This window comes from Eurytemora carolleeae, unplaced genomic scaffold (genome assembly GCF_000591075.1).
Source record: "Eurytemora carolleeae unplaced genomic scaffold, Eaff_2.0 scaffold226, whole genome shotgun sequence".
NCBI classification, from domain to species: Eukaryota; Metazoa; Arthropoda; class Copepoda; order Calanoida; family Temoridae; genus Eurytemora; species Eurytemora carolleeae.
In genome coordinates this window covers 107,914-121,091 of record NW_019396119.1, presented here as the reverse complement: position 1 = coordinate 121,091, position 13,178 = coordinate 107,914, and the positions used below count along the sequence as shown (strand labels likewise).

At 32.4% G+C, this 13,178-nt stretch overlaps 2 protein-coding genes across 2 annotated transcripts; one reads left to right on the top strand and one right to left on the bottom strand.

Annotated features, from left to right (window-relative positions):
* The first annotated feature begins 230 nt into the window (after nucleotides 1–230).
* On the top strand, nucleotides 231–7,595 carry LOC111695494 (gastrula zinc finger protein XlCGF57.1). Its single transcript, XM_023464842.1, has 12 exons — nucleotides 231–295; nucleotides 774–900; nucleotides 1,163–1,237; nucleotides 1,607–1,647; nucleotides 2,050–2,243; nucleotides 2,441–2,538; nucleotides 3,093–3,182; nucleotides 5,228–5,311; nucleotides 5,847–5,908; nucleotides 6,524–6,600; nucleotides 6,756–6,806; nucleotides 7,086–7,595. The coding sequence occupies exons 3-12, from the start codon at nucleotides 1,196–1,198 to the stop codon at nucleotides 7,169–7,171; spliced, it is 825 nt and encodes a 274-aa protein (XP_023320610.1). The 5' UTR covers nucleotides 231–295; nucleotides 774–900; nucleotides 1,163–1,195; the 3' UTR covers nucleotides 7,172–7,595.
* Nucleotides 7,596–8,303: 708 nt separating this feature from the next.
* On the bottom strand, nucleotides 8,304–12,165 carry LOC111695493 (sodium/potassium/calcium exchanger Nckx30C). The gene is made up of 2 exons (XM_023464840.1): nucleotides 11,974–12,165; nucleotides 8,304–11,028 (listed from the first exon to the last, which is right to left on the bottom strand). The coding sequence occupies exons 1-2, from the start codon at nucleotides 12,082–12,084 to the stop codon at nucleotides 9,724–9,726; spliced, it is 1,416 nt and encodes a 471-aa protein (XP_023320608.1). The 5' UTR covers nucleotides 12,085–12,165; the 3' UTR covers nucleotides 8,304–9,723.
* Between the last annotated feature and the right edge of the window lie 1,013 nt (nucleotides 12,166–13,178).

Below are 13,178 nucleotides of genomic sequence, written 5' to 3'. Positions count from 1 at the left end.
AGGGGGTTCTTGAACCCTTATGTTTCTTCATTATATGGAATCAGGAGGGATTCTGCATGATGTTGTTGATGTTGATGTTGATGTTGATGTTGATGTTGATGTTGATGTTGATGTTGATGTTGATGTTGATGTTGATGTTGATGTTGATTACTTACTTACTTACTTACTTACTTACTTACTTACTTACTTACTTACTTACTTACTTACTTACTTACTTACTTACTTACTTATTTGATGTTTAGGAAACAAGAAAGTTGCTTCTAAAGGTTGGAGAACTGTTTGAGTTTCCGATCAGGTTCGTTCAACCCAAGGTTATATAATATTTGGTTGGTAACTCTTGATGTGCTCCAATGTACGGAAAATGTCGTCTCCTTAGCATTGTTAGATAGAATCAGCATATGATGTCACTCTTACTTGTATAGTCAGTGACTTCATAGGTGGATTCTATCTATCTATGCTAAAGAGACGAAATTTTCCGTACATTGGAGCGCATTAATTGGGTAACCAACCTGAATAAAGAACCTTGGTTCAACCCTATGCATGCAAGTTCAATGTTCAATGTTCATGCACAATGAATATGTTCATAAAAGATCAGTTTTTAATTCACAAAATCATTCCAATTTGTATACTGTGTTCAACAAGTGGTCAGATATACAGATCTACCTGTCTGGGATGTTATTGTACTCGTTAAAACCCTTAGAATCAATGGTAATTTTGTTGTATACCATTTGCTTTAACTTTTAACTTTTTGACTTATGATCATTTCAATTCAGATATATTAGCTTGGAGGAGAGGGGTGGAGGAGTCCAAGGGAATCAAGTGGTCAGATACTCCTCTATATTTACCCAGCAGAGAGAGGAGTTCATTCACAAGATATCGTGGCAAACAGATTTAGCGAAGGAAAATATAAAATCAATAAAAACCCGCATTTTAACTTTTCAAAATTATTGTTTTAAAATTGGTTGATTGGATGAATTGATTATATTTTGTCTGGTGTCTAGTCGTATCAGTAAACTTGATTATATTGTGTCTAGTTTATCAGTAAACTTGATTATATTGTGTCTAGTTTATCAGCAAACTTGATTATATTGTGTCTAGTTTATCAGTAAAGTTGTTTATATTGTGTCTAGTTTATCAGTAAACTTGATTATATTGTGTCTAGTTTATCAGTAAAGTATCTGAATCTGAGGGGGTGATGCGCCCTTCTACCCCCGGAAAATGGGGTCGTCATGTTCAGGTCAATATTCTTTTATCAACTTTTTTTAAGGGACTGTAGACGTAATTTAAAGTGACGTTCAGTTTATTTTCCGATTTACAAACCTCGTCCAGTTTAATAATGAGAAATATTTCGTCGTTTTTCTTCTTAAAAAAAACGTTGAATTCTCACATTTTCCTTCATTGCTTCAGCATCATAGATCCGCAAGTCACTCTTTTAGAGAAACCTCAAAACTCAATAGAAATTGAAATCTAAAAAATAATAGGGATATTTCTTTCATTCTACAGTCCATTAATTGCCAAATATTGCAGTTTTAAGATGTCAACTCAGTTTACATAAATAGTTTACGCTCTTTTTTGTTATATTATTTAGTAATTGTATTTTTTTAAGGATGAGTCTGAAAATGTAGATGAAGGAATTGAAGACGAAAGGTAAGTTGCCGGCTTTAAATGCACACATACAATATACATTCATACAAACATTTAATCTGAATCATATTTGATGTTTGTTTTCGTAAACCCGCATTACCTCTGGGAATGTTTATGTGGTCGAAGGACGTCCCTAATCTGATTTAATAAGATTATCTGTCATATTTCTTTATTCAACCAGAGCTGGGTAGTTTTGTGTTGAATACTCAAATACCGTGTAGGATATCGAATAAAGATTAACAAAACATCGAGATCAAACATAAAGAGCAAGACTTGGATGAACCCCGATAGCGTAGACTTGGTCCAACCACTTCTCTTCAGCTTGAACTGGCGCACAAGAGAAGTGGTTGAACTATGTTTGTGTGGTTCAGCTACTTCTCGCTATTCATTAAATCTGGTCCTTAGGTTCTATTGTGATGCTTGTGGAAGATCTTTTCTGACAGACGGGATGTTACAGACACACATCAGTATTGTACACTCGGTTCGACCCACAGACTTCAGAAAAATTTTCCCTTGCCCGTTCTGTAACAAGAGATTCACCTTCAGACCTAATGTGCGTAAGCACGCCAAGCTGGTACACAGGAAACCGATTGAACAAGGTCAGTTAAAGGATGTATACGCGTAATTTCAAGTGACCCTTCATGTAAAGATGATAATTACCGATTCACAACGGCACCCCTAAAAGCTATGTCTTATCAAGGATGAATTAGATTGTCATTTTTTAATTTTGAATTTTAATTTGTTTTAATTTTAATTTGTTGACAATTCCTTTAACAAATTTTCATTATTGATGCAGCTGTGTCCCCTGTCCCTCCTGCTGGTTCGGTCAGCCCCACTGATTTTTCACCTTCTGTATCCCCTGAGCCGGATAAACTGGCCGCTAGAGCAACCAAGGTAACTTACCCCTAGACCTACTAAGGTAACTGACCGCTATAACTGCTAAGGTAACTGACCGCTAGAGCAACTAAGGTGAACTGACCTCTAGAGCTACTAAGGTAACTGACTGATAGAACAACTAAGGTAACTGACCGCTAGACATACTAAGGTAACTGACCACTAGAGCAACTAAGGTAACTGACCGATAGACAAACTAAGGTAACTGACCGCCAGAGCAACCAAGGTAACTGACAGCTAGAGCAACCAAGGTAACTGACCGCTGCAGCAACCAAAGTAACTGACCGCTAGAGCAACTAAGGTAACTGACCGCTAGAGCAACTAAGGTAACTGACCGCTAGAGCAACCAAGGTAACTGACAGCTAGAGTAACCAAGGTAACTGACCGCTGCAGCAACCAAAGTAACCGACTGCCAGAGCAACACTAAGGTAAACTAAACTACACTTGCAACCGAGGCCAGAGACATCGTACTTAGCTCAAATGGATGTCTTGAATGACCTAAAGTACGCCACTGGGGCGTCATTACGGTCTATCTAATGTATTTATTTTGCAAGGGTATGAGTCAAGAAGGCCCTATGGAGGCACTATGTAAAGTTTGTGGTAAATTCTCTAAGAATAAACGAGGATTGGTTCAACACATGCAGGTTATAATGATAACTATGATAATAATAATAATATTAATACTGCTCAGAATTTGACCAAAATGAGTCCGTACTGAAGCTAGAAAAAAATCTCCCTTATCAAAGACGACATGCCATATTTCTGTATTATGTCAGGAATCCACATAATGTTGGAAGTTTTTTACAATTTTTTTGCATAAGCCAAAAATATGTAATGAATTAATTGAACTATATAGAATTTTGATTATCAAATTGCGTATAAAATTGCCTTATTAAACAAATCTATATTTAAATGTGTACGTACATGGTACAACTGTAAATAATTTTAGCTTTTTACTGTGTCTCTGAAAGTCAGGTATTTTAAATCATTTTCCAATTTGGGCGAATTTTTTTTTTCGAATTTGTCATTTTCAAAAAAAAATCCAGCTATTTTCCTGGAATTTGTTTTCCAATTTTGATGTTCCATAACACATGGGAAGTATATTAGATGTGGACATTGTAGTGTGTATTTGTACTTAAAAATTATATTTCATTTCAAAATCTTTCTATTAAAACAGAAGGAGAGGGAGGATAGATAAATTTTGAAGGACTGTATTGGGACTAAAAATAATTAATTCATCTTTGCATTTTTTTTTACATGTTAACCACTTTTTCAGACAAATACTTTTTTTTATTACTTCAAGAATTCTTTGATAGAAATAAAAAATTTCTGTGAATGAATTTTTTTAAATGTCTTTTTATCCCATCTGTGTATGGTTTCCTCCGGGACCGGGCTCATCTTCTGAGCAGTGTGGATAATAATGATTATATTAATAATTATAGTATTTGTAATAATTACAGTGATAATAATGATAATATTATTATTTAAAGTATTAGTAATAATAATGATGAAACTAATGAAAATATTAATAATTATAGTTTTTATAATAATAACGATGATAATAATGATAATGTTAATAACTATAGTATTTGTAATGATAACGTTGGTAATAATTATTGTATTTGTAATAATAACGATGATAATGATACTGATACTGGTAATTTAAAGATGATAATAATTATAGTAATTGGAATAATAATAATTGTATTTTTCATTATTAATAAAATTATTATTGATTTAAACCCCAGTTTATTAAGGGTTCAAACTAATAACCTTTAAGGATACTGATAATGATTAAAAATACTATAATAACAAAAATATTTGTAATAATTATAACATCAATAATGATATTGCTTAATAATGATAAAGATAATGATGATGATAATTATTGTAATAATGATAATTCTATCTGTTATTAAAATAATAGTGATAATCTAGTGTTATTTTTGGCATATTGCCAAAATAGTTTTTGACCTAGGAGCTTATTTGCTTTTGTGTGCTTGACTGTTGGCGGTCATTATACAGTGATATGCCTAAAGAAGTGAAATTTCTGGCCAGATGAGAGACCAATTAGAAATCATATTAGATCTTAGATTTGAATTTTTGGCTTCATCAGTCATTTCCGAATTTTAAAAAAGACTGGTCTCAAAAAAAAAAAAAAATCAAGATTGACTCACTCAGAGACACTCATTATACAGGAGAAGAGGAAATAAATGAAGAATGAGAGTAAAGAAGACAAGAAAAATTGAAGCAGAATATTTCATTAATACTAAATTTTAAAAAATATTTGCTATTCCAAAATGTAGTCTGTCTTTAAACTTTCATGCTTTTAAAATACCAGAGATATGAAGATTTCTAGATTTCAACTTATTAAAAACTAAAACTGTCTATTTATTCATATTTCCAGTAACTTTAAAAGCACAAAAATGTCTTTTCACACTATGGAAACGGCAGGTGTTTGTAAGGTTATTTCTTGAATTTTGTTTCATGAATCATATCATGTTAAACTATGTAAAACCATTAAAAGCCTCAAAAAAAACATTCAAAGGTCAAAGAGGATTTTCAAGTGGTTTTTCAATTTGCATGAAATTTTGCCTCCTTGGGAATATCATCTAATTGCATAAGTTTAATCAAAATTGAAAATTTGTATTATGCAATGCGCTATGTGTCACTAATAGTTTTTGTTCAGGTTCATTATGGACGCGTGTTCAAATGTGAGGTCAGGGGGTGTAAAGGAAGTTTTACAGAACGATCTAAATTACGTCGACATATGGTTAGTTGATTTCTCAGATTTTAGTTTTAAAACTGATCCTCCAATTCCATAGTTTGTAAAGTACCCTTAGGGTTTCCAGGGAACGCAAACTTTTGCGAAAAAATTCAAAATTTCGCGAAAGTTTTCTTTCGAATTTTACCTACTTTTTTGCGGAAAGAAGTTCAAATGAAAAAAATATTGGACAATTTCCCAAAAAATTGCAAAAATGTTTCTCTGTTTCGTGAAATTTCGCATTAATCTTTTTCGCGAAAAAAGCGAAATTTTTCGCGAAAAAAAATGCTTAATTACCCTGAAAAAACGAAAATTGTCGTACTTTCTTTCAACGAAAGAAATGCGAAAAAATAAGTATGTCTGATTAAGGATTAACGAACCTCTTTTCTTTTCTATATCTGAAAATTGTGGTTTCTCTGTCAAAAGTGACTTGCTAATTTGTGCAGGAGAAACAATGAAGGAAATTGTTAAAATGTAACACTTTTTAGATAGAAAAGCGAAAGTGGAGGGTCATTTGAAATTACTTAATATTTTTGATTGCAAGGTTGTTCATACCGGGGAGAGGAAGTTTGAATGCCCGCTCTGCAAAACTAAATTCTCATTAAGGAAACTCATTTTAAGTTTAACATCTCATAAATGCTTTCAATCAAATACCTAGAGGTCGCATTAAAAAGAATTCTAATAGCAGTATTCCTTTGCTGTATACAATTTTGAAACACATTGGGAACTCAAGTCCCAAATACTAGATCCATTAAAAGTACAAAAAATTAATAGTATACTGTTTCAAAATAACATATGGATTGTTATAGTAAAATTCTAGGTTAAGGGTATACATTTTTTAAATGAAGCCGGTTGTTTATTTCTGAGACATTGTGTCTGCCGTAATATGATCATTGACCCCCTTCCCCAAGCAAATCATCTGCAAAGAAGACTGCTGTAACCGCCACTATGTTGGCTTAAAAGCTAGCTTGGGTTAGTCCAATTGAGCCGTTAAACAGCACAAACATCATAGGCCAAATGCTTCACCCTAGCTTGACCCCCTGTGTGTACAGTAGTTTATCAGCTGGTATAAACATAGAAGTATCAAGACTTAGGACACAGGAACAACTTTAGCTAACATTATTAGGATGAGATTACATGAAAAGACGACTTTTATGTAATTCAACTATCCTCGTAGATTAATAATAAAATTGTTATCCTAAAATGACATTCACCGTTTAGGCACAATTTAAAAGTGCACTTGAAAATTCACGAACGAGATGAGAAGGATGGAAGAAAACTGACTATCATGGATCAAGGTTATATTTGTTTGTTTTTTCATCTAAATAATCAAAGACTCTTTGTAACATTGATCTGCCATCAAGGGAACTATGTTGTACAACTGTAAATTCTTAAAGTTATAAATAAGTATTCGTGTAGTTAATTTATTGATTACGAGTTACGACTGAATTAGATGTGGCGGTTGACTTGAAGGAATCCAAGAAAATGGGGAAAACCTCACAAGGTAATTTTATAATGTTGGCTATTCCTATCATAGCAATTTTCTTGGCCACAAGTACAAGTTAATTATTTTTTTTTGTTAATAAGTTTAAATATAAGATAAAGTTAGTCTGCACAATAAAGAGAATAATTTCAAACTTCTTCTTAAATCTTTTTTTATTTTTATATTTTAAATTTGTGCCGAAAATTTGTGCAGCTGAAAAATATTGTACAAAACAGTAGAAAATGTACAATGCCGCAACTAATTCTTAGTGCAATGCGCAAAACCTATTTATTTGTTTAGTAATGGCGGATGTTGACATGAGCCCAACTACGGAGGATATTGAGATGTTTATTGCAGCTATGGAGGGAGAACCTATACAAATATAATCCTAAATCAATAATCATTAAATATTTATCAAGGCTTCTAGAGATAGAAACTTTTGAACAGACAGAATCATTCAAACTTAATCGTCCTTTGAGGAGAAAATGAGCTAAGCTTATTCCATAAAATTCATATTTATGGCTAATTGACCGATGCAAATACATTTTTAATTTTCTTTAAACATTTTTAAACTCTCTGAAGTATTTTATAGTGAAATTTTTAATTTTGTCAAAGCTCAAATTTTCAAAATTCCTTTTTTACCGAATTTTGCAATGCGCGCAAAATATTAAACATCGGAATGCGTTATTTTTGATCTGAAAATAAAGGCGGAAAGCATTAGTTAAGTTGATTATGTACAACGTGCATTATTTTACTTCTTTGTACCTGGTTTAAAGTAATATGAAATAAATAAACTTGTACCAGTTTTGATTTGTACACTTTGTACACATTTTTTTCTTCGGTTTCAAACTCTTATTTCTTTCTCGGGCATGCTTTGCCCATTATATGATAATTTAAAGTATTTTAACAGTAATAAAAATCAACATCGAGAGATTTAATTTTCGCGTAAATATTTTATACAATACAGGGAACATGAAATTCTAATTTTTTAAACTGTAACAAATATAAATATTTTAATTTTTCATTGGTTGGCAATTTGGAAACTCAAATTAATTTGAATAGTATGAAGATAAAAATCTTGACCAAAAATTATTCTAGCTTCAAGGTTACCCACAAAGGGTGAGATTTCAGAGACGACTTTACACAGTGATGAGCATTCTGTTGTTTCATTTTTAAGTCGTTTTTATTTATTTTTTCTTTCAGGGTTCAAATTTTGGCAAAGAATAAGAAAAACGAATGTTTTCTAAAGTGTTAATTCTAATCATTTACTTTTCTCACACTTGGTCAAATTGGTCAAATTTTGACCCTGGCAGAAGATATAGGTAAAAACGATCCTGGTGTACTCAAGGAGTATGAAATAGAAGGGAGATACAACTGACGCGGCCCGCCCTACCATATGATTATACATGCTTTGCAGACGCGGTACTTCATTTGAATAAGAAATATTTATCTGATGTACAATTACCACGTATACAATAACCTATTCTGAATATTTCTTATACAAATGGAGTACCTGTCTGCAAAGCATGTATAATCATATGGTAGGGCGGGCCGCGTCAGTTGTATCTTCCTTCTATTTCATACTCCTTGGCTGTGCTGTACTATCATTTCAGGATATTTTTCTATTTATTTTTAATTTTTTAGGATAAAGATATTTGAAAGTTAAAATATTGCAATCAAACTTTGACACTGTTTTGACATCTTGGAAGTTTTATCAAATTAACGCGATCCAAAACCATAAACAACGCTAATTGTACGGTAGCAGAGTGTTTCCTTATAATCAAGATTGCCTCCCGAGGCAGAATTGTTTTTTTCTTTGGCAAAATATTAAATATTAGCCATTTTAAAGACTTTATTCAAGGCATAAGGTTTAATCATCAAGAATTTTTAATGATTTTAGATTTTCTTTCCTGTCTTATCCTTTTAGGTATAAACTTGCATTAATTTGAAGCTTATTAATTGCTATTACATAAAGATTAATTGCTGTTACATAAAGATTAATTGCTGTTACATAAATATTAATTGCTGTTACATAAAGATTAATTGCTATTACATAAAGATTAATTGTTTTTACATAAATATTAATTGCTGTTACACAAAGATTAATTGCTATTACATAAAGATTAATTGCTTTTACATAAATATTAATTGCTGTTACATAAAGATTAATTACTGTTACACAAAGATTAATTGCTATTACATAAAGATTAATTGCTATTACATTAAGATTAATTGCTATTACATAAAGATTAATTGCTGTTACATAAAGATTAATTGGTTGAAAAGTACCAAGAGAAAGTGAAAATTAAGGTTATGCTATTAATCTATGACAAAACAATTTAAAATTAGTTATTTTTTTAACAAAAAAGCTGTCTTAATTTTCCAAGGTTTTGATCACGATTTTGAAGCAAAACCTGAAGGGGGTGTTTAAACAACTCTTTGTTAAACAATTTTATTTAAATCCTTTGAATTCCCCAGGTTATTTCCCTTGAATTGAGAAATCAATAAAGTAAGGAACTTGAAACATATTGATATTACAATTGTCAAAACCCACATTGTTAATCAATAATTTTTAAAATATGCATTATTGTTATATTGTTAATGTTAACCATCATAGCTTCACAGAAGCAAAAAAAAACATTAACAAGAATGTTTATAAAAAATATAATTATCCATTAGAATAAAAAATAAAAAATAGAAGCATTCCTATATGCAATAGTGCTAGGACAACCATCAAAAAAGGAAAATGTTTAATAATTTTTGAAATAAAATATTAACATTTTTCTTTTTCTTTAAGACTGGGTTAGGCCTCAAGTTCATATGGAATTCAGTGAGAACCAAAAAATCCTGGAATAGGAAGACGACATTAAATCAATATTTAAGCGTATCTCCACTTTGCACACAGCTGACACTAAAGCAAAATTCGAGAAAAAGTCCTCTAGATTGGACAGCTTATATAATTGTACTCAAATAACAAGGAAACCACAACAAAAAGACAATAAAGAATGCCTTGTATAACTCCCATAAACTTGGTCATTCTCCCTCTAAAAATGAGGATGATAAGAAGAACAAGAATAAAGATGATGAAAAGTAATCCAATACTGCAACCCATTCTGTAAGAGTTGACATATGTGTCTTGCTGAAAAATGATTTTGTTCAAGATGACCGGAATTGGAAGTATGACGGTTGCGTTAAATATATTGGATCCTATTGAAAAGCTGACTGCAACGTCTCCATGTCCCTGTCTTGCCATCAGAACAACAGCTATAAGCAGAGGTATATGGGAACCCAGAGCCAGGACTGTTATCCCTAAAATACTAGTTGGTATGCCTAGTACAACCCCTATTGTAGAGGCCCACCATATCATCAAGTAAGAGAACCCCATGATCCAACCAATGCTGACAATGAATGTAATAGGAAAAAGATTTTTTAAGATTCGAATTTTGGGATCTGGAGTTATAATCCACATTGGGATGACATAGGGTAAGGACAGGATCCAAATCAGCCTTGACAAAAACCGTAGAATTGCGCTCGTCTCTTGCTGAGTTGTTTGAATCTTCATCTCAGGGGCGCTATCATCAGGTTTACAGCACTGAACTTCAAAGACAGGTTTTTTATCAGGATTGAATTGGAATTCATTATTTTCTTCAACATTTTCGCTCCCTTCTTCAGTTTTCTCTGCTTTCTTGCAGCAGGGCCTGCACACACTTTCAATTTTTTTTCTGAATGACATGTACAAGATGTACATAATATACCAGAACAGCAGAATCAATCCCTCCCACCATTTAAACTGACTATCCACTGAAAACAGTCCCAGTAGAATAATGCTGACCGCAAAGAACAACATATCTCTTATCAGTGGCCCTGCTTTCAGAGAACAAGGTTTTGTGCATGCAAAGGCGCATGTTAAAATGGCAAAGATAACATTTGCAACTGAAGATCCTACAATGGTTCCAATGCTCACCTCTCTCATGGAAACAAAGACTCCAATGATGGAAGTGATAAGTTCTGAAAGTGCCCAAGCTGCTGGAAGTATGATTGCTCCGGATATCTCAGGAGAGATATCAAATTTCTCAATGAACACATCGATGCTAGGTAGGAAGAAGTGATAAGTCACAAGTCCAAGGGCAAAGAATACACAATTTAACCCAATAATGTAGAGAACTATGGCTCCATCTTGAAGCTGCTGATAATTAAATAGTTCAGCAGGAAATGGGTAGCTGTCAGCAAAGCTTTCATTTTCCTGTAGGGTTAAACCAATCAATCTTTAGATTACATACAGTGAAACCCTTAATAACGAATGCATCGGAAGAATTTATCAAATGTCGTCTTGACAATTTTTCAATGAGTTTTATACTATATTACGTAAATTTCAGTATTTGCGAAAATAACTTTAGATCGTTTTTAAACAAATCCCAACCCTACTCTCTAGCACTAGAATTATATCATTTTCTTCTCAATATATTTCGCCAAAAACTTTGGCATCATCAGGAGTTAGTCCTATAATATAACAGATATAAGCAAAAAATAAAAATAAAAAATACAAACACAGCAACTATAATAAATACAGAAGAGAACAAAAATAAAAATCTTTTTTATGTAAAATGGAATTTTTCAAAATGAATATTGTCAGAACACATAAAACTTAAAAGAAAAATTAGAAAACCGTACCTTACTCTTTTGCGAAAATAAATAAATAGCCATGAAAATGCGGGAACAGTTTCAAAGAGTTCCATATAATCATTTAATTAAAATACTAAATATCTGCAACATTCCATTATCAGAAAGTGAAGAATACGACATTTGATGAATTTTTTCGATGTATTCGTTATTAAGGGTTTCACCGTAAATTTGTTTAATTTGAATAATATTAAAAAATATAGACTAAATACATGATATCCAGTACATAAATACATGATATCCAGTACAAACCGATCTTTTTCTTTAAATTTTTTATCCTAAATTTTTTAATTTGAAGTGATGAATATATAATTCATTGGATTAAAGCATCTTACAGTAAAATCTTGCCAAGTTATATAGCTACTGTGACAACACAACGTTTATCCTATTATTACGATCAGATTTGGACGCTCTGGCGATCAGGAACATTTTTGAGTCGGAAAGATATCAGGTTTTAATTTTGAAATAAGTGAGCAGTCCTTTTTAATGATTGATTGTTTTTTCTTGCCTGAAGTAAGTGCCTGGAAAGAAAGCTTTGTTCAGAGCCTGTCTGTCCTGCATGTCCACTTGGCAAGTAGAGGAAACAAACCAATATCAAGGGAAAGATAAAGCGATCCATTTTTTTCTAAAAATATCAAAAAACTTTTAAAAAGAATGCTCCAATTCTTTTAATATCGAAGACGACTTAGTTTTCTCTCACATGTCATGTTCCTTCCTTTGGACGATGAAGGGATCCCCCGAACGCCAGGAGCCTCCGCTATGCAGACACAAGTCTCCCAAATAGGCAGACCAAGCCTCCGCTATGCAGAAATGAGCATGCGCAAAATGTGCCCCTGTAATACAAGAGGTTTTTAAACTTGTGTTTTAAGTTTTAGTTCCTAATTATGACTAATATAATGGTCTGCATAGTGGAGGCTTACTGAGGATCATAATGAGGCGTGAAACATTACATTGTGTTTAGTATAATTATTTTTTAATAAAATGTGAAGTTTAAAAACTGAAATATATTTACATATTAAGTTGAAATCTCTGATTGTCTGTTTTTTGTGCGATCATAACTTGAGAACCCGTCAACCGATTTGCCTCAATCTTGATTGGAGAACTCGGGATAGCCACAGGAATGTTCTTAGTTTTGTTTTAAGATTCTAAGTTTAGTTTCCCGGTAAAAATCGTCGATGAGCGGGTAAACGGCGGGAGTAATGAGTACCCTTAATCCTGTGCAAGGCTGGGTCCCCATGTTAGTATATATATAAAATTGTAATCTCTGTTAGTCTGTTTGTTTTGTTTGTTTGTGTGATCAAAACTCAGGAGCCCCGGGACTGATTGGATTCAAATTTTGATTGGCCGGAACTCAAGAGACCCAGGGGAATGTTCTTAACTTTGTTTTAAGATTCTTAGTCGAGAAGGCCCACTTTTAACGATAAAAATAGCTAAAATTGTAATTTAACTCCCAAGGTACACGCTGGGTTTCCAACCTAGTATACATGTGTATTTTATAATTGTGTATACATGTGGTGTTTAACCATGTTTATTAACAGAAGAGATCCGAAACAATTTGTATTAAAAAAATATGAATTGAAAAGCTGCTCTGGTTACTACTTTTTAATTATTTGAATATTTATACATATATGTACAGGGTGTCCTGCTGGAACTGTTATAATTTGGAATTTTTCCAATCTGTAAAAAATTGAGTAATCAAAATATGAGCTAATT

What these genes read in the sequence shown, in the direction of transcription:
- LOC111695494 (XM_023464842.1), top strand. Translation starts at nt 1,196, where the DNA reads ATGCGCCCTTCTACCCCCGGAAAATGGGGTCGTCATGTTCAG. An exon ending in GAAGGAATTGAAGACGAAAG is followed by an intron (nt 1,648 to 2,049) that starts GTAAGTTGCCGG and finishes TCTGGTCCTTAG; the next exon opens with GTTCTATTGTGATGCTTGTG. An exon ending in AATGGGGAAAACCTCACAAG is followed by an intron (nt 6,807 to 7,085) that starts GTAATTTTATAA and finishes TTATTTGTTTAG; the next exon opens with TAATGGCGGATGTTGACATG.
- LOC111695493 (XM_023464840.1), bottom strand. Translation starts at nt 12,084, where the DNA reads ATGGATCGCTTTATCTTTCCCTTGATATTGGTTTGTTTCCTCTACTTG. An exon ending in TTTCCAGGCACTTACTTCAG is followed by an intron (nt 11,029 to 11,973) that starts GCAAGAAAAAAC and finishes TTAACCCTACAG; the next exon opens with GAAAATGAAAGCTTTGCTGA.